A 21,770-nucleotide genomic window follows, 5' to 3' on the forward strand; every position below is an offset into this window, starting at 1 on the left:
AATTCCCTTCTTCCTTATTTTGAGCTAACTCATCTCTGAATTTCTAGCTCCTGGCACACAGCAGGTAAATCCCATGAATACTTGTTGAAGAAAAGATGAATTCAGAGAATCTACAGACAAAATATGAGGTTACCATCACTCAGCAATTTCCTTAACATCTGCAGCTGTGTCTTACCTCCACAATACTCTTGGTCACAGTAGATCTTCCTCTCCGAAGTTCATTGGCTTCTCTTTCCACAAAACATAGTGGTACTTTTCCCACAAGGACCAGAGAATCACTAGTGTCTGGAAATACAAATTCAAGGCCCAGATCTTCCAGATTTTTGTGGTAACACCTAAAGAGATAACCTCAAATGTTAAAAAAAAAAAAAAAAAAAAAGAGTGCTACTTCATTTGCACTTCAGTACTGGTTCCAAATACTACTTAGTAGTTTTTCAAAAGCTGCCACAGGCCTTAACAACCGTATTGTTTTTCTCACACTTATGTGTGGGTGTTTGGGATTTTTTATTATCAAATTTCCTTTTTGAATTACAGTAACCTTTATTGTTTTTCTCTTTTCCATTGGGAATCAATCTGTGTCTAAGTCTTGTTTCTAAGTATGTTTTCTTCATTGAGGAACTGCTAACTTCTGGCTGCTGGCACTTAACGGAGTCTGGCATGAAGAAAAGGTCTGAGAGTGATTTGAATCAGCATTAAAGCAGGGAGGTAATTAACAGCCCAAGGAATTGAGAAGTCCTGACTAACGGGATGTAAGTAAATAGATCTGCCTCTAATATAAATTATGTCATAGGGAAAAAAAGATTTACTGGCAGTATCATATTCCCAAACCTGAAACATATTGGGAGAAATTTCTTTTTCATTTTCAATAATTTGTGCTGCCTAGAAGAGGAAAAATATCCTATCTTGTGACTCACTATATGATTTGCCCCTTCCTTACATCCCAATGTTTTACTTTCTTCCCATTATGATTACGATAATGAAAACTAAGAGTCTAGAATGCACCAAAGCAAAGCAGAATGGGACCAATTACTGCAGAAGCTTTGCTTTCACAAAGCATGGCATAAACACAGACTGTTCCAAGAAATGAGAAGAGTGTTCTAAGCCAACTGCTGGAAAAAATTATCAGGGAAACTCTATCCTATACTCTTCAGCTGGGATACAGTGGAAAGAATAGGCTGGGTGCAGTGGCTCACGCCTATAATCCCAGCACTTTGGGAGGCCAAAGTGGGAGGATCGCTTGAGCCTAGGAGTTCAGACCAGCCTGGGTAACATGGCGAAAACCCATCTCTACCAAAAGATTACAAAAATTAGTCCAGCATGGTGGTGCTCACCTGTAGTTCCAGCTACTTGGGAGGCTGAAGTGGGAGGACTGCTTGAGCCTGGAAGGTGGAGGTTGCAGTGAGCAGAGACTGTGCCACTGCACTCCAGCCTGGACAACAGAGTGAGACCATGTCTCACAAAATAAATATTTTAATGGATGATTGGATGCAGAAAAAAATATATTTTAAAAAAGGAAACAAACAGCCTGTGGAGTCAGATGACCTGCCTTTGAGTGCCTGCTCCACTACTTAATAACTGCTATGACCTTAGACAAGTCTTGTAACCTCTCTTGGTCTCATCTGAGAAATGGAACAATAGTTATGCTTATTCCTCACAGAATTATTGTGACAATTGATACCATCAACATCACATTCTCATGGTGGTACTGACCATAAGAGTCTCCTTTGTTCCTCTGTCACTGTTATCTCTAGTGGAGGAATTAGAGTAGAAGACAGTAATTTTTTCCGACCAGAGCCTTGTGCCTGTTGCTTCTCGTAGGAATCTATTGGCAGAAAGATGAATGGGTTAAGAGTAGGAAGGGAAGTCTTCTAGATTCAGATAAAAATAAAGCACAGCCTTGAGATAATCATTCTAATGCAAAGCAGAATGTTTAATGTTCAGTTTTAGATTTTGGATTTCCATTTTTAAAGTCAAACTAATAAATATTCAGCCTGTTAACAATTTTGGTAGTATTTTTCAAAATAAGAAATATAAGACTTGCATCTTACATTCAGATGAACAAGGCAATGTTCCTGTAGTTAATAAATGTTGTTTTGATGACAGAGGTGAATAATGTGGATTACCAGGAACATATGTGGGTTGACCACACAGTCTTATGGCTCCAGAAGGCTTCCCTTTCCTCGAGCAGGGTCTCCCAGTCTCTGGAGAGAATTAGTACTATTCTCAAATGGTGCAGGGCCTGTAGAGGTAAGTTTTTCTAACACTGTTTTTACTATATCTTTCCCAACTCTTAGGCCGTCATTTTATAAGGAAAAGTGAAAACAGTAGTAATATCATTGCCATTCTAGTCCATGAAGCACTCCTTAGGTCCTTGCCTAACTCTTTGACATTACTCATTGGCCACAGGAGTAAAGACTTTCCTGGTATTTTACCACTTGGTGAACACACTGCCTCATGATGAGGAAAAGGGTAGCAAAAAAACATTTTAAAAGCATATATTGCTTTGGAAAGATAGATTAAAAACCAGAGATACTGGCTGTCTCTGGGGAGAGAAACTAGGAGGGGTGGGGACAAGGATAGAAAGGAGACTTTATTATATTCCCTTTTGTGCCTTTCAGAATTGGATCTATTTGATTATACTGCATATTCAAAAGCAAACTAAATTTTAAAATCAAAACAGCATACTGGGCCTTCTGAGCTGCCACTGGTCTCTGCCTGATGGAGTGTGGGAAGGCATGCCAAGATCACCGGGCATGTGGAGGGGCAGAGCTTTGTGCTGTCTGTCAGAGTAAGCAGCCTATCCTTGGGTACTTCTGGGTTGTTCATAACATCTGGCAAATATGCCTCTGACCACATAAATAAGACCCACATCTTTCAATTAGTGAACTACCACATTCTTTCAATTATAACACAGGCCAAACTGCAGGACTTCAGTTTAATTTTTGAACACACAGTACAAAGTGTGCTTTCTCACAACAGTTGCAGTTAGAAAAGCTCTTTGAGGTGTACTGATTTTGCTGGGAGTCTCAAATTTTTTCTGGCTGCAAACAGATCCTTACCAATGATAAGCTGCTCCAGACGTATACGCTCATGGGCAGCGTGCTGATCCACCAGCACGAGCAGGTTCCCACCTAGATGAGCAAGGATTGTGAAATTTCAGATTCTCAGAGCAAGATGACAACCATCATGTGTGTTGAGGACAGAGAAGACTTAATTCAAACTATCTAACAACAGCATAAGACAAAACATTCTGAGTAGTAACAATTGTACCTTTTATTTCCTAAAACATGAAATTATGGGGAAAATGATAGCAAACTTATCCCATACGTTTGGATCCCAGATCCAATTCTGAAAGGCACAAAAGGGAATTTAATAAAGTCTCCTTTATACCCTTGCCCCCACCCCTTCTAGTTTCTCTCTCCAGAGATTACCAGTATTACTAATTTTTATCCTATAAGTTTTATTATTTTCCCCATAATTTCATTTTTTAGGAAACAAAAGGTAAACTAAGAAACTCTTTAGTTCACCAGTATCTCATTTAGAAAACAGAGTCAGGGCTGGTGCAGTGTCTCACACCTGTAATCCCAGCACATTGGGAGGCTGAGGCGGGCGGATCATGAGGTCAAGAAATCGAGATCATCCTGGCCAACATGGTGAAACCCTGTCTCTACTAAAAATACAAAAATTAGCTGGGTGTGGTGGCACACGCCTATAGTTCCAGCTACTCGGGAGGCTGAGGCAGGAGAATCGCTTGAACCCAGGAGGTGTAGGTTGCAGTGAGCCGAGATTGCACCACTGCACTCCAGCCTGGTGACAGAGTGAGACTCCACCTTAAAAAAAAAAAAAAAGTCAAAGTGGCATTTCCTCAAGTTTGAAGCTTGAATATATAATTCTTATGTTTAAATACTGATTTTGCCTTATTAATTCAACTTTAATATGATAAAGGATCGTTAAACAACACATTGTTATAATCAGCTAACCTTGGTGTACAAGCTACTTGGAAACCCACAAAGAATGTACTTCCAGTGCACTTTAGATCACAAGCCAGAGAACGTTTTCTGAAGGGCCAGATCATAAATATTTTAGGCTTTTTGGGCCACACGATTTCTGTCATGCCTACTCAACAATTCTTTTTGAGCCAAAGCAGCCATAGACAATATGTGAATATCGTAGCTGTGTTCCAATAAAACTTTATTTATGGACACTAAAATACTAATTTCATATAATTTTAATGTGTCAAGAAATAGTCTTTTTTTTTCCCAACCATTAAAAAATGTAAAAACCATTCCCGTTTCCCTGGCTGTACAGAAAGAGGTGATGCCCAGATTCCCCTCGGGCCGTGTTTATCCTGCCTTAGACTTGGGCTTCTCAAACATTCATATCACATACCCCCTGGGGATCTTATTAAAACGCAGATTCTGGCTGGGCCTGTGGCTCATGCCTGTAATCCCAACACTTTGGGAGGCTGAGGAGGGCAGATCACTTGAGGTCAGAAATTCAAGATCAGCTGACCAACATGGTGAAACCCTGTCTCTACTAAAAATACAAGAATTAGCCAGGCGTGGTGGCAGGTGCCTGTAGTCCCAGCTACTTGGGAGGCTGAGGCAGAAGAATTCCTTGAACTCAGGAAGGGGAGACTGCAGTGAGCCGAGATTGCACCACTGCAATCCCACCTGGGCGACAGAGCAAGACTCCATCTCAAAAAAAAAAAAAAAAACAAGTAAAGAAAAAAAGAGAAATTTCAACAGATCCATTTTGCTTCTTTCAACATCTGCAGATTTTGTAGTTACACCCATCTTGAGTATCATTAGTAGAGATTCTGATATCTCAAAAACAACAAAGAATTCCAGATAATGAAAACTTAAAAAAAAAATTGGCCAGGCGGGTTGGCTCATGCCTGTAATCCCAGCACTTTGGGAGGCCAAGGCAGGCGGATCACCTGAGATCGGGAGTTCGAGACCAGCCTGGCCAACATGGAGAAACCCCGTCTCTACTAAAAATACAAAATTAGCTGGGCGTGGGTGGCGGGTGCCTGTAATTCCAGCTACTTGGAAGGCTGAGGCTGGTGAACCGCTCGAACCCAGGAGGCGGAGGTTGCAGTGAGCCGAGATTGCACCATTGCACTCCAGCCTGGGCAACAAGAGTGAAACTTTGTCTCAAAAACAACAACAACAACAAAAAAAAACTATTACTTTTCTAGTAATAGTAAAACTATAGGAATTTGATCTTCACAAATTCTATATTCATGATAATTCTGACAGAACTTTAGGTTAATTTGCCTTTGATCTGCTATAACATTTACTAAACAAGGTAAAGGGAATATTTTGAAATACATAGAGAATAAATGCTCTAAAACTTTAGCACTTGCCTGCAGGTACTATCAAGCTGGAGCCAGCCCTCCACTGCTGCTCAGGGCTCAGCCACTCAGGCCTTTTCAGGGACTTTATCCCATCAGGCATCCCTTGTAAATGTGCTCAAGATTCTCCCATTAAAAAAAAAGGTCCTCTGTCACCCTCACCCTCTGTAGTCCCTCTTCCATGTCACGGGCACATTTCTGAGTATCTCCTTGCAGTCTCCATTAGCACCATCAGCATCTCGTCCTGTCTATTCTCTGAAACAGCTCTCACTTGCTAAAATCCCTGATCTCTACTGTCACAAAATCAGATGGTCCTCATCTTACTTAATGTCTTGGCAGCGTTTGGCATGACATCCTGGTTTTCCAACACAACATTCTTCTGTTTTCTTCCTATTTCTCTAGCTGTTCCTTCACAGTCTCTTTTGCTGGTTCATCCTCTTCTACCGAGCTCTTAAGTGCTAGAATTATTCTACATTCAAGACCTCTCCTCACTCTTCTTTTTTCTAGGTGGTAACATTTATATCCAGGGTTTCAGTGACCACTTTTCTGCATCTGATGGCTCAAATTTGTATCTCCATGTCAGAATACTTGTCCAGGCCAGACTTGTAATATCCAACCACATTCTTGACATCTTTTTTTTTTTTTTTTGACAGAGTTTCGCTCTGTCACCCAGGCTGGAGTGCAGTGGTGCGATCTTGGCGCACTGCAACCTCCGCCTCCCGGGTTAAAGCAATTCTCTGCCTCAGCCTTCCGAGTAGCTGGGATTACAGGCATCTGCCACCATGTCCAGCTAATTTTTGTATTTTTAGTAGAGACAGCGTTTCAGCATGTTGGCCAGGCTGGTCTCAACTCCTGACCTCAGGTGATCCACCCGCCTCGGCCTCCCAAAGTGCTGGGATTACAGGAGTGAGCCACCATGCCTGGCCACCTTGACATTTCTTCTGGAGCATTTCAAAGACTGAACTCATGATTTTCATCCTCTCTGCTCTGCCTGCAACACGGGTCCTGCAACATCATCAACTCAGCTATGGAGGCCAGAACACCAGAAGTCATCTTTTACATACTTTCCCCATATCCAATCCATCACCAAGCCCTGCTGACTCTATCTCCTAAATATCTTTCCAATACATTCACTGCTCTCTAGTCCACCCTGGTCCCATCTAACCATGTCTCAGATATTGCAATATTCTTTTAACAGTCAATCTACAGTTAACTGGGACTCCATCCCTACTCCTACTCCATTCTCCACACTGCAACCAGAGTAATCTTTTTAAAATGCAAATGTGATGTGACATGTACCACCCCAAAAACAACATCAAAATACAAATGATAAAAAATGAAAAAAAAAAAGCTTTCAATGGTTTCCAACAGTACTGGGACAAAGCAAAGCTTGTAGCTGGCATTTAAGATCTGACTCCTACCTACTTCTCTAGCCTCATCTCCAGTTCCCCTTGCCCTGTTTCCACTCACTGAGGAGAATAAATCACAAATTGCATGTGTTGTTCCCTCCTTTCTTTACTTAGTTAACTCATATTCATATTCAGACCTCATTTTACCAAGAAGCACTTCCCTGAACTCCCTGATGAAATCAAATCTCCCAATACAGGTTCTTAGAGCATCTTGTATCTCTTTCTCCATTACAGGGGCTAGAACTAAAATTTTATGTTTGTGTAATTATTTTTTTCTCTCGCATATATATCTTTTCTCATTATTGTATCCCTAGGGCCTGGTACAGTCCCTGAAATACAATGGGCACTCAATACTTGTTGAATGAGTTAATATATTTACAAACTATTATTGTTTCATTAGAGCAGGTCATCAAGAGATTCTGTGTAAATATTGACAAACCTAGCAGAGTTCATTATATACACTTTCTATTATTATAAAGGGAAAACATGAAAATACTATTAAAAAGTCAAACAATAGAAAATATTTAAAAGAATAAAAGATGGGCTGGGGGTGGTGGCTTACACCTGTAATCCCAGCTGTTAGGGAGGCAGAGGTGGAAGGATAGCTTAAGCCCAGGAGTTCGAGACCTACCTGGGCAATATAGCGAGACCCCGTTCTCCACAAAAAGGAAAAAAAAAAGACAAAAAGAGTAAAAGTTGAAATATCTCCTTTGCACACCCTCATTTTCACTCCCAAAGTAAATACTCTTGATAGTTTAATGTGCATCCTGAGTATATGTATGTGTATGAACATAAAACTAAATGTCTGTCGCCCAGGCTGGAGTGTAATAGCACAATCTCGGCTCACTACATCCTCTGCCTCCCAAGTTCAAGCGATTCTTGTGCCTTAGCCTCCTGAGTAGCTGGGACTACAGGTGCACACCACCATGCCCAGCTAATTTTTGTATTTTTAGTAGAGACGGGGTTTTGCCATGTTGCTCAGGCTGGTCCTGAACTCCTGGCCTCAAGCCATCCACCTGCGTCACCTCCCAAAGTGTTGGGATTACAGGTGTGAGCCACCGCACCCAGCCTTCATAATATTCTTAGTTTTAGATTGGCTTTCCCTAATCCATCCAAATCATTGAAACTATATTATATACCAAAAATAATCATTAAAAAAAGGTTACAAGAAGACCAGTTGGTTAGTCATTCAGGCTAAACTCCATTCTTACCTGCCTCGCCATTCTCTTCAGTCTTAGTGCTCATCAAACAGGCAATAAACTTGTTATCTACTTGCTGGAGAACCTGTCAGACATTCAAATAAGTGGTACAACACTAAATAAAAATTAACAAAGGCTTATTTGCATAGAAAGATACAGAACTGTATTTTATTTAGAGTTGTTTGCCTTATCACACTCCTTTCTTTGAGACTGGGTAAGGTTCTGATGAACCAGAAAAAGTCACTAGGAAGGATGAAAGAATGGGCAGGTGGAGTTGATCAGAAGATGTAAGGGGAGGGAGGCGACAGGGGAAGACAGACTCCCACGTCTCAGAGTGGTGTGCTAGCAATACTTTAGAGAAGGCCTGAGATGTTCCCAACAGAGTGACTCTTGAGAATAGGTAATGTGACCAGAGATTGCTAACATACAGGCTGAAATAAATTTTTAAAATTTATATGAAAGCAAGGAAAATGATTATGGAGAAACTAGTCTATTTTTATTTTAATTTATTTATTTTTAATTTTTTTTTTTTGAGACGGAGTCTCACTTTGTCACCCAGGCTGGAGTGCAATGGTGTGATCTCGGCTCACTGCAAGCTCCGCCTCCTGGGTTCATGCCATTCTCCTGCCTCCAAGCCATTCTCCTGCCTCAGCCTCCCGAGTAGCTGGGAGTACAGGTGCCCGCCACCACGCCCAGCTAATTTTTTGTATTTTTAGTAGAGACAGGGTTCCACCGTGTTAGCCAGGATGGTCTCGAACTCCTGACCTCATGATCCACCCACCTCGGCCTCCCAAAGTGCTGGGATTACAGGCGTGAGCCACCGCGCCCGGCTGCTAGTCTATTAAAGAAGTAAGTTAAAAGGCACTGGTGGCTTTAGACCTTGGTGGTTCCTCTCTGTCTAGGTACATGAGGCTCTCCAATACCCCCGAGCCTATACCACTGCCCCAGGGTCTATTTCTGGATCAACTGCTTGCCTGCTCTGGTACCAGGTCAATGCCAGGTTAGGAGTTTACCCAAATCTGTTAGCCTCCTAATTTGTTTCCATACTGAAAACAAAGGGAATAAGACAGCCATGGTGGTAAACACAAGGCAAAATAGAAAAGCAGATCAGAAAAGGGTCCCTTTTGTGAATTTACTTCTCAATATGGGCTTTCCCAAACCTGTGTAGGCTCACACAATAGAAGGTAATTTCTAAAAGGGCACTGTTGCACACTTAAGGACAAGGTCACTAAAGGACTTTATTGATTTATAAATTATTGCCAAATATAAAGTCAATATATAATCTTCTGCAGGAGAACCTTGAGAATCCTTGAAACTGTCAGCCTGAATCCATAATTAATTCCCTCCAAACCTACTTACACTACTAAAGATATTTCTTTCTTTGTAATTATAATTAATCCCTTGCTTTTTCTTCTGATGACAAAAGTTCTAGTAAGAACACACACACACACACACACACACACACACACACACACACGTGCGTTGACCAAGGTGGTCTATATCATTAAATAAATCAAATTTTAGAAGAGTTAGGCCATATATATATATATATATATTTATGAGATTTTGAAGTTAATCTTTTACCTGCATTGAATGAATCATTCCTTTGGTGAAACGATAGGGATACAAGATGTTGTGAATTTTAACTGCTAAGCTCTCAGCCTGGCCACTGCTTACATCAACAGCAACCTAGAAAGACTCAGCAAAATATAATTGAAATTTTAATTTTTGTGTCAGAAGAATTGTTTTACCAAAGATATCAGAGTGCTTTAAAAGCATTCATTTTTATTTAGCCTACTAGAGGTGGGTTTAATTCAGGGAATTTATAGAAATTCAAAAGAATCGGCCGGGCGCGGTGGCTCACACCTGTAATCTCAGCACTTTGGGAGGCTGAGGCGGGCAGATCACGAGGTCAGGAGATCGAGACCATCCTGGCTAACATGGTGAAACCCCATCTCTACTAAAAAATACAAAAAATTAGCTGGGCGTGGCGGCAGGCACCTTTAGTCCCAGCTACTTGGGAGGCTGAGGCAGGAGAATGGTGTGAACCCGGGAGGCGGAGCTTGCAGTGAGCTGAGAGTGCGCCACTGCACTTCAGCCTGGGCGACACAGCAAGACTCTGTTCCAAAAAAAAAAAAAAAAAAAAAATTCAAAAGAATTTATGAATAATGAGTCTTACATAAAAATTTTTGCTTATAAACAAAATTACTGACAAAACAAAAAAATATTGTTTCACAACAACAATTTGTCTATGTTCCATGATCAAGTCCTCAAATGATATTTTGAGGAAAGAACTGGTAAACAAATGCTCATCTATTATACACCCTGTTTATAACATGCACAGTACATTCTGTGAAAATACACTGAGGAGAGAACATCCATGCAGGGCCAATGAGGAACTGTTCCTCCAGTAGAAGATGTGTGGCTTTATCTAATGATAACAATTTTATTATCACCACCCTGAATACTGTACCAAAGCTACAAGTCAGGGTTTCTGAGAGTGGTAAACACATTCACTGTTCTCACATTGATTATACATGTTTAATCCAAAATGCCTGAGTTCCCAAATGCTATAAATTTTATTTCTCCTCTCTACATTAAACAGTAATTTCCAAATAAATAATTTGGAAATATGCCCAGTTTCCAATCATAATTACAAATTAGTATAGTCTTGCATGCCCATACCCAGCTTGAATAAAATTCAAATTTTATTTTTAACTAATTTACTTATTTTTTAAGAGATGGAGTCTCACTGTGTTGCCCAGGCTATAGTGCAGTGGCTACTCACAGGCGCAATCAGCACACTATATAGCCTTGAACTTCTGGCCTCAAGTGATCCTCCCACCTCAGCCTCCTGAGTAGCTGAGACTATAAGTGCATGCCACTGTACCCATCTTGAAACTCAAAGTTTAAAATAACAGGCAAAGAAAGGCTGGGCGTGATGGCTCACGCCTGTAATCCCAGGACTTTGGGAGGCTGAGGCGGGCAGATCACCTGAGGTTGGGAGTTAGAGACCAGCCTGACCAATATGGAGAAACCCCATCTCTACTAAAAATACAAAATTCGCTGGGCGTGGTGGCAGGTGCCTGTAATCCCAGCTGCTCGAGAGACTGAGGCAGGAGAATTGCTTGAACCTGGGAAGCGGAGGTTACGTGAGCCGAGATCATGCCATTGCATTTCAGTCTGGGCAACAAGAGCAAAACTCCATCTCAAAATTAAAAAAATAAGAAGAAGAAGAAGAAAAAAAAAGGCAAAGAAAAACTGCTACAGACCCACCTCTGGATAACGGGCAAATACTGGATTGTCCCATTCTGAGAACAAAGACTGAAGCGATTCGCTACTAACAGTATCATCCACAGTATCTAGGGCAAAAGGGAACAGGTAAAGTTGGTATCCAGAACCACAGGGAAAGGAGGGAATGGCATTTCCTGTTTGGTGGGCCATAGCCTCAAGACCAAAGGTCACATACATTGTTCCTATGTTCTACAAATGTTCAGTGTTTGCTGTATCTCTAAATTATTTTGATCTGTTACTTTTTAAACTAGAGTTGGTGACTATCTTCTGGCATTACAGCTTTTCTCCAAACTGTTAAAAGAGATATTTTGGAATACTGACAGAGAAGCTATGGCTCAAATTTATAGCCTTACTGCCTTTAAGCAAAATATACCTTATCTATTTTTAAACATACACACAAAATTGATGTCTGTAGCTTTTTTTGAAGAGTTTTGCTTACATAAAACTACAGCAACTTGGAGGGCAAGTCCAGCCTTTTTAAAAATAAGAAACATGTCCCCTAATCACAAGACACCACAGACTATGCATAATCAGCAAATATTGACCTCAAGTCTGGAAAAGTAATTTCTGACCTAAATGCATGCGCTGAATTAATTAGTTCCGCTGTTAAACAGGGCCGTGGGGAATTCCTGATTCTAGTACAGCACAGCTGGCACTGATCAAGCTTAATACAAGCCTGCTTTGTTTTTTGAGTTAGGTGGTACGATGTGTACTGGGTGCCTCAGCAGTCTCTGCCACCCCTACCTCTGTTATCCTGTCTCATCACAGTCCTCTCTGCTCGAGCTCTCGGAAGGAAAGGAAGAACAAGGTCGCTTCTAAAAGGTTGACACCTGTACTGAGACCCTAAATATAAGAAAGAAAAACCTAGAAATGTGAACTTAAAATACAAGTAAACTCTTTAAAAATTTAATCACATAAAACCTCTTTCTGCACAAACTGAGTCAAGACACAAAGCAGACTACGAAACACTAGATTGAGAATCAGAAATCCTTTAATGAAATTATGCTGTCTGTATAGGACTGTATATTAATGCTTAGTTCCATTATCTATTCATACCAGACAGAATGAAGACCTAGAATAGGTCACTGTGATTCTCACTGGGGGGCAGTTTTGCACGAGGGGACATTGGCAATGTCTTGAGACACTTTTTTTTTTTTTTTTTTTGAGACGGCGTCTCGCTCTGTCGCCCGGGCTGGAGTACAGTGGTGTGATCTCGGCTTACTGTGACTTCCGCCTCCCGGGTTCAAGCAATTCTCCTGCCTCAGCCTCCCGAGTAGCTGGGATTACAGGGATGCGTCACCACACCCGGCTAATTTTTTTGTATTTTTAGTAGACATGGGGTTTCACCATATTGGCCGGGCTGGTCTCAAACTCTTGACCTTGTGATCCACCCGCCTCGGCCTCCCAAAGTGCTGGGATTACAGGCGTGAGCCACTGTGCCCGGCTTGAGACAGTTTTCATTGTCACAACTTGAGTAAAGGGTTCTACGTTCTACTAGCATCTAGCAGATAGAGGCCACGGATGCTGCTAAATATCCTAAAATGCATAGGACAAACCTTACAACAAAAAATTATCCAGAGAAGCCCTGTGTTAGACATACAGCAGTACTTGTCACTCATAACTTGGTGCAACCTTCACAAATCTCCAACTTATGTCTCTTATCTCCAATGTATGTCTCTATCCTAACATTTGTCTCATTATAATACAATTATGTTTAGATAGCTATCTTCCCTAATAGTACTGTGAACTCCTGAAAGCAAAGTCAGTTAACCTGCAATGTGACAGCACCTAGCACAGTGTGGATGATCAACAAATGTTGCATGAAAAAGTGAACAGGTAGACAAATGAAAGGTTCTCAATTCAAACTCCAGAGTCTAGTAAGATCTGGCCCAAATGCTGTTCTTCTCCATGAAGGATAATCAGATTTGAGTTTTAGAAACAATGCTGAATTTGACAGCTTTAGAACAGGAGGAAAACATGAGAGATAAATCTGTTGGACTAAACCGGGAGAGGTTAAGAATGATAAAATTAAGATAATGAAGTGAAATAAGGTTTATAACTACAATAGAAAGAACTGCATTAAATATATTTTAAAGAAAAAATTACCAAGGCTTGGGGACTTGACACTACTCCTCAAAATTACCTTTATAGATCCTCTCTTCTGTACATTAAAATTTATCTTTTAGGCTGGTGACTCACGCCTGTAATCCCAGCACTTTGGGAGGCCGAGGCGGGCAGATCACCTGAGGTTGGGAGTTTGAGACCAGCCTGACCAACATGGAGAAATCCCGTCTCTACTAAAAATACAAAATTAGCCAGGCGTGGTGGCGCATGCCTGTAATTCCAGCTACTCAGGAGGCTGAGGCAGGAGAATCGCTTGAACTCAGAAGGCGGAGGTTGCAGTGAGCCGAGATCGCACCATTTCACTTTAGCCTGGGCAACAAGAGCGAAACTCCGTCTCAAAAAAAAAAAAATTATCTTTTAACAATTTATTTCATGTAACACTTTTATGTAAAGTTTGACAATGTCCTGATGTCATGATGTATATCGGCCATTTCCAGAAAGGTAGCAGGGTACTGAGGAGCCATCTGTTCATGGAACTTCTTTCTATACCAAAAATATTTTTCATTAGGAAACTATCAGTTAACATGACCCTCAAAAGTTCATAAAAAAGTATGCTAATCCAGAATGTTAAGTAGGTTAAACTGTTTTAAACATCTATATTCAAAAGGAAGAAATATTTACGTTGAATATGGCAGCTAAGATTTCCCCCTTTCTTTTAGCAACAGCCATCTCACAGTATAATGTAATCCAATTATTTTTTGGCACCATATCAGAAGCAGTTGCATTTCAGGAAGATGAGGTGTCAGTGCTGTAGATTTACCTCTGAAAAGCCTTCAGTGTAAGTCAGGACATAAAACCACATAGATTGAAAAGCACATAAAGTGGCTTTAAGAGCAACTTGATAGTCTCAGGAACAACAGTGAAAGAAATGAGTTTTCTCCTAATGAATACTACAAAATACTATGAAATACTACTGAAGTTACTACAGTGATATTTTTTTCACAAGGAAAAACAGAAAAGCACTGAAAAGTAAAGGTTTCATTTAACCTTAAAGAAACCACAGCTTTCTGCTAGAGATACTCATCGTCAGGAGAAATTAGAAATTGACTTATAACTACATTTATACATGTTCCATTCTTCTGCAGCATTCAAAATTTTAAATACGGATACAGATGTAATGTTTATCCTCCTAGTGCAAAGCCAAGATTATAGCCAGATGGAAATCAGCTTTATCACCTCCCAACATCTGGCTCTCAACACACTGCCAAAGCAATATCACTTTAAATGTGGACCGAGAACCCAGAGTCCTAGTGCAGGCTCTAATGTAGCCCTGTGGTACGATCTAAAAGCTATATTGGTTGGGTGCAGTGGCTCACGCCTATAATCCCACCACTTTGGGAGGCCGAGGCAGGTGGATCACCTGAGGTCAGGAGATCGAGACAAGCCTGGCCAACACGGTGAAACCCTGTCTCTACAAAAATACAAAAAATTAGCCGGGTATGGTAGCGGGTGCCTGTAATCCCAGCTACTTGGGAGGCTGAGGCAGGAGGATCCCTTGAACCTGGGAGGCGGAGGTAGTGAGCCGAGATCACGCCACTACACTCCAGCCTGGGCAACAAGAGTGAAACTCTGTCTCAAATAAATAAATAAATAAATAAATAAATAAATAAATAAATGCCATATTATTGTCTTCCTGAATAACAGCTACTTGTACCATAAACAGATCAAGGAGATTTTACCATATGCATTATAATAAAGTACATTTGAAAAGTATAGTCATGAAAGTATATACTTGACCTATATTTTGAAAATTCATGGACAAGTCCTACTTTCTAGAAAGAAAAAGCTCATAAATGTAGTACTGTACTAAGCCATAGAGTTTACTGGGAAACCTAGGATGATTACAGAATCATTCTGGCCCTTAACCTGGAAGCCACGCAGAGAAACTTCCAGTAAAATACCATGCTGACACTGCAGGTGCCTTTAAAGACACATTTCTAGGAAAGTCGGCCATTTACCAGGAAGGGAAAACAAGGTAGGAAAGTACTGTGGATCTTCCCAACTATTATCATTTTTATTAAAATTGGACAGTCTTACCCCCTTTTTTTGTTGTTGTTCTAGGTATATACCCATCACCCCCTTTCTTACACATACACACACCCATAGACACATATACACACACTGACATCCTTTCACTGTACTTCTCCATTTAAATAGTGTTGGACCTAGAGGCTGCGTGTGGGCTCACACCTATAATCCCAACACTCTGGGAGGCCGAGGCAGGTGGATCACTTGAGGCTAGGAGTTTGAGACCAGCCTGGCCAACATAGTGAAATCCTGTCTCTACTAAAAATAAAAAAATTTAGCTGGGCATGGTGGCACGCTCTTGTAATCCAAGCTACATGGGAGGCTGAGGCGGGAGAATCGCTTGAACCAGGGGGGCAGAGGTTGCAATGAGCTGAGATCGCACCACTGCACTCCAGCCTGGGTGACAGAGCAAGACTCCGTCGCCAAAAAAAAAAAAAAAAAAAAAAAAAAAAAAGAGTGTTGGACGTAGCGAATCTTCATATAGCATGAAAATACAACATATGTTTTATAAGTGGTCTTCAAAATGTTCTATCTGTTGAGATAATCTCTTTGGATAATGAGGATCTTACTCCTTGTCCAGCATTCCCATCTTCAAAAGCATCTCATGCACATGAACACTACGTACTTACCATTCTCAAGTACAACATCCACAGCCACAGTTGTCAGGTCTTTAGTACAAGCAGCCTGAATGTCCTCAGTTGGGGCAATGAATGTGCTGAGTCCAGTCATTTTGTTGACATAAACCATTCTTCCCAGGGCTACATCGAAATGCCGCTGCCAATCTGAACAACACGTGTTTGACTCTTCAGTTTCAGAACAAGCTCTTGCTTTAGATTCCTCACTTTGAAAACAAATTCCATTTTGGTCACCTGTGGCATCTTCTACCGGATTCATTAACATTCCACTGGGAGAGTCAAGACTTCCTATCTGTTGTTCTGACGCTCTGATAAGAACATCTGAATCTTTACCGGTAACTTTAGAATTATTATAGGGCAATACCAAAGGAGTTTCTGATATCACACAGTTCTCTGTTGTATTGCTGTTAGAATGTGTTTTACTATTTTTATTAAAGGAATTATCCTGTGTGGCAGAATCTGATGTTGGGATGACACCATTCTCTGTTCTTTCATGCTTGTTTTTAAATAACATACAAAAATCTTGTGTTAACACACTGCACAACTTGCTGTCTTTCCTACTGGAATCTGAATTTGGAAGTTCATTAAAATGACTCATCATCCCCATTGTTTGAGTTTCTCTTTCGGAACCCTTCAGTCTGGATAATTTAGAGGCTAGTGATTCAGATGACTTCTCAAGGTCCAAAGGTTTTCTATTAAAGAGAGATAACTCCTTCAGGGTCATAGGGCTTTCTCTCAAACTAGGCATCTGTTGTTCTAAACAATCTTCATCCTTGGAGAATGGAAACTTCTCTGAGTCAAGGATGTGGCTTGCTGGTTGACAACTACTATCTGAATCAGTATGCTCCATAGTAGTGATTTTACAAACATCAGAGTTGTCTAAGCGGTTCTTGTCCTTCAGCAGAATGTCAGGTTCAACTTGAAGACTGAGATTGGTAGTGACTCCATTACTTTCCTCTACTTCTGTATCCAGAGGATTTTCAACCTTCCCATATTGCCTCTTAAACTTCTCTAAAGATCCTAGCTGTGAACTCAAGCTTAGCTTCTTACGGACGATTGGTTTGGAGAAACCAATTAATTTATCTGTTTTCCTACTATCATTGGAAACGTGTCTATACCAGGGGAAAGAGGGGGATGTATCAGATAATATGCAATCCGTTTGTGATTTTTTGCTACCTTCCTGAAAAGCAGAAAACATTGTATAAGTTGCTGTAGGTTCATTCTCTAGCCCATAACTTATATTCGTTCTGCAATTTTTTTTGTTGGGCAATTGACCAGATTCTTTACTTAAAGTGCTGGCTAAATCTTTGATGTCTGGAGTTTCAACTGAATGACGTGTTCTATTTCCAAATGTTTCTTGGGCACGTGTGGGACCAGGTCTAACATAATTTTGAAATGAATGTTCTGTTTCAGTTGATTTAGTTTTTTCATTTTGTACTACATGAGTTATAAAGCCAGTGGAACATAATTTAACTCGCCCATAACTAAAAGCATCTCTTCTTCCACAATTGCTAGATTCTTTTTTTTTCTCTTTCTCTGTCTGAGCACTATGTACTCCCAATAATGTTGTTGCAAAAGGCAGAGGCTGGCATCCCACTTCAGTAGCATCTTTAAATCTCTTTGGTTGATTCTGAATTCTATTATTTTTCAAGATGTTGGCAGCCATGCCATTAACAGTAGTACTTTCTTTCCATATTTCTAGATCCTCCCCACTGTCCTCAAAGTGACATGGTGTCTGAAAAGGGCTTAAAAACATTTCTAAACTGGTTCTACACGGATTTTCTAAAGAGCTATGTTCCAGGCAAGATTTTTTATGTTTCTCATTTTCTCCAGCTTCTGATGCTACAATTGTCTCTTGTTCTAACATCTTTGATTCTGAGCAAGAGCTGTCTTTGTTTTGTAAAGATGGCTCTGTCATTTTGCTATGGCCTGGACCACCTGATTCATAAATGTACAAAAATGCATCATTTGTATTTTTTCTGATAGCTTCTGAATCCCTAGAATTCTGTGTGTTTATGTTTTCTGCAGTAGTTTTTCTTTTCACAGCTTTTGACTGCAAATTAAACATCTCATAGGAATCTAAAATATTATTACATGCTTCCTGGAAATTGCTCCTCTCATCGGAAGTCACATGCTTCTGAAGAGTAGCATCAAATAAACTAAAACCATTATCTTCACTAAATTCCTTAATATCCTCACCTGATAATTCCACAAATAATTTTTCTTGCTTTAAAAACATTTTCACTCCTTCCTGAATGCAAAACAAGAGAGTGTCCCAGTTCTGAAATTCAATCAGAGTTTTGGCTGGCTCCATGCACACATCATACTCACAGAATTGGCACTGCACATTAATTACATATATGCCATAGAGTTCTGGGGTAGACCGGTGCCGAAGACTTGAATTCATCTGCCTACTGGTGGGACCATTCTTTGGCTTGCATATAATACTTTCTTTCCTTAATAAAAAATCAATGAGTTTATGTAGCTTTGTCCTTAAAACTAGTCTTTTGTTCACAAACAAAAACTGCATATTCTTGTTATAATGTGCTTCAGAGCTGATATAGCCACTAAGCTCAAACTCTTTATATTTAAAACTTATTTCTCTTAGCTTTTGGGACTTTCCCAATCCATAAATTTGACAAAATCGGGAACATACGTCTTTGGTTTTAGGGAGCTGAAGAACCATGGAACCAGAAACATCATTTCTCAAAGAGAAAGAAATGGAAGGGTGCATGAGTGAGACAGCTTCTATCCTCTGCCTAACCTTCTCAAACTCCAGTCTAGGGTCCATGCATTTCCTCCTTACAGGAAGCTGGTAAAATAGGTTATACACTGTTACAGTAGTCCCAGCGCTTGCTCTAGTCACATCAGCTTCACAAGCTTTCAGGGCTTTTCCACTCTGAAACAGTTTCACAAAAGTTTTCATTGTCCTGTTTTTCTTGGACGAAATTTCCACAGCACTGGCCATGTCAGCAATATTGGCCAAGGCCTCTCCTCGGAAACCATAAAACCTTGGATTCTCCAAGTCCTGTACCGAGTGGCATTTACTGGTGAAATAACGATTTCCCACTTTCTCTACATCATCACTCCCCATCCCAAATCCATTGTCTATCACTTGAACTTGGAAGGTTTCCATATTCACCCTGACAGCCACACATTTTGCTTCAGCATCAATACTGTTGAGGGCAAGTTCCTCAACACATTGGCCCAAGGAGCTTATGGCCAAACCAGAACGCAATTTGGCTTGTACTTCAACTGACAAGCACTTGATCATGGTAGGTAGAAAGATGGTGATAATGCCAGGCACTGGTTTCCTTCTCTGACTGGAAATAATTGCCTATTGGAGAAAAAAACCACACACGCACATAATCAAAGCTTTAGCATTACACAGCACTATGAAGAAATAGCACTTGAGGTAAATGAAATCACTCTTATTAAACCAAATTGTGAAACAAAGCAAAACAAAGTTATACCACTGATCTCTAGGCACAGCTCATGCTTGGTGCAATGGATTAACATCCAAAAAAAAATCATAATTTCATAATTTTCAATGCTCCTTTCTAAATCCCACATGTCCTAAAGTGAAATCATAATTACACTTGAAGTTGACCAGTAAACACAGTATTTGAAATTCTAACCACTTCACCAAAAACAGATGCCTAAATTAAATACAGCTAAGGAACATTAGCTAGAAATTATTCATGACAAAAATGTCCAAGCTAGTTTCATAACATTTATACATTACACAATAACCATGACTTTTAGAAAAATACTTATAATGAATTGCTAAGACATTGTAATAAGGTGAAGCAATAGGAAGAAATTTTAAGAATCAAATTGTATCAAAGAGAGATTGGGGGCATTAAGAGGTTATTATTATTATGGTTAAGTATAGTCACCTCAGGGAAAGAGGCTGGGAATGGGAAAAGATAAAGCAGGAAAATTCCTTTTCATATAAACCCTTCTTTGCCATTTGATTGTTAAATCCTGTTCATGTATTACTCTGATGTTTTTAGAAAGTCGTTATTATTCTTTTTTGAAACAGTCTCACTCTGTCACCCAGGCTGCAGTGCAATGACACAATCTCAGCTCACTGCAGCCTGCACCTCCCGGGCTCAAGCAATCCTCCAGCCTTAGCCTCCCGAGTAGCTGGGATTACAGGCGCTCGCCACCATGCCTGGCTAATTTTTGTCTTTTATGTAGAGATGGGGTTTCACCATGTTAACCAGCCTGGTCTCGAACTCCTGAACTCAAGTGATCCTCCCGCCTTGGCCTCCCAAAGTGCTGGGATTACAGGTGTGAACCACCGCGCCCGGCCAGAAGGTCATTATTAATATTCTTTTGGTCTTTACAGATGGGCATAAACTACCTTGGTAATATTAATGATGGCATGGGGCTGCCTGAACTTGATTTTAAGTTTTCCTGCAAGTGAAAACACAAAAACAAAAAACAAAACAAAAAAAAACCAAACCCTAAGATTCCAGTGCCATTAAAGGTCTCCCCTTCTTCTCCATCAGTGAGAGCCACGTGGGTGGGCCCCTGCAGGCGGTGGGGCCGGTTTTCCAAACTCGGGACAAATCAGGGCTCTTAACTGCAGAATTTCTGCTGCTTTCTAAGCTAATGCACTAAGCAGCCGGCAGCAAGTGAGGGGTAAACGTTTAACAAGTATTCCGATTAATGTAAACCCAATGATTTCCTGATGACGCCTCCCAGCGCCTGGGACTGACGGGACGCACGGGCCTGGATCCAGGGCACGGGGGCCTGGGAGGGCCGCGCGGGCCGAGTCCGGGGCAGCGCTGCCTTCCCGCCAGGCCCAGCCCCTCCCTGGCCAGCCCCGTCCTTGTCCCCAAACTGGGCCCGCCCGGCGGCCAGGCCGCCGGGCCTCCGGGGCCCTCGCGCATCCGGCTCCGAAAGCTGCGCGCAGCCATCATCAGGGCCCTTCTGGTGTTAGAAGAGACCCCGGCATCATCTTTTCGTCGCGTGCTTCCCCCAGAGTCACCTCGAGTCCCGCTTAACCAATTCTCCGACACCAACCGCCTCGGACGCCGACGCGCGCACCTTGGATCTTGAGGCTCGTGCGTGCCCACGAGCATGCGCTTCGGAGGGGGCGCGCCAGGCCGCGAGACACCAGTGCGCATGCGCACCAGTTGTTCCAGCCAAGGATCCGCATCCCAGGGTTCAGTGAACCGGTACCTACAGTCTCAATCCTTATTCCCTTTTGGCATGGTGTGAAAGACTATGTCGTAACTTTTACTTTTGTTTTTTTTTTTTTTTTTCCCGTGTTTTCCCTTTCCTTTTTTTTCTCATTTTCACCTTTGCTCTTAACTACCGTTTAATTCAATATATATTTTATGTGTTTGCTTATTGTCTTCTCTCCCTAGAATGTAAGCTGTGTGAAGGTAAGGAGTTTATATATTTTGTTTACTGCTGTATCCCAGTTACCAAGAACAGTGCCTGGCCTATGGTAGGCACCGAATGAATGAATAATTCCAGAGCCTGCCATCTTAGAATTATGGCATTTGGAGCTGGAAAAGACTGAGAAACTGTCTAACTCAACTCTTTTTTTTTTTTTTTTTTTTTTTTTGAGACGGAGTTTAGCTCTTGTTGCCCAGGCTGGAGTTCAATGGTGCGATCTCAGCTTACTGCAACCTCCGCCTCCAGGGTTCAAGTGATTCTCCTGCCTCAGCCTCCCGAGTAGCTAGGATTACAGGCATGCGCCACCACA

General features: G+C 41.1%; 1 protein-coding gene across 9 annotated transcripts in view; it reads right to left on the reverse strand.

Annotated features, from left to right (window-relative positions):
* Positions 1-21,268, reverse strand: part of MLH3 (mutL homolog 3) — a 34,910-nt gene extending 13,642 nt beyond the window's left edge. The window contains exons 1-9 of one of the 9 annotated variants that reach the window (XM_055360975.2): positions 21,104-21,268; positions 16,040-19,382; positions 12,003-12,101; positions 11,241-11,326; positions 9,549-9,653; positions 7,977-8,049; positions 3,060-3,131; positions 1,711-1,822; positions 176-335 (exon numbers count right to left, since the gene is read on the reverse strand). In XM_055360975.2, the coding sequence (XP_055216950.2) occupies positions 176-335; positions 1,711-1,822; positions 3,060-3,131; positions 7,977-8,049; positions 9,549-9,653; positions 11,241-11,326; positions 12,003-12,101; positions 16,040-19,319 (3,987 nt within the window). In that variant the 5' untranslated portion in view covers positions 19,320-19,382; positions 21,104-21,268. Of the gene's footprint in view, positions 1-175; positions 349-1,710; positions 1,823-3,059; positions 3,132-7,976; positions 8,050-9,548; positions 9,654-11,240; positions 11,327-12,002; positions 12,102-16,039; positions 21,038-21,079 lie in introns of those variants that run through there. The other 8 variants (XM_063698016.1, XM_055360977.2, XM_063698018.1 and 5 more) reach the window with 8 other exon arrangements.
* Between the last annotated feature and the right edge of the window lie 502 nt (positions 21,269-21,770).

Source organism: Gorilla gorilla, chromosome 15 (assembly GCF_029281585.2).
Source record: "Gorilla gorilla gorilla isolate KB3781 chromosome 15, NHGRI_mGorGor1-v2.1_pri, whole genome shotgun sequence".
Taxonomy (NCBI): domain Eukaryota; kingdom Metazoa; phylum Chordata; class Mammalia; order Primates; family Hominidae; genus Gorilla; species Gorilla gorilla.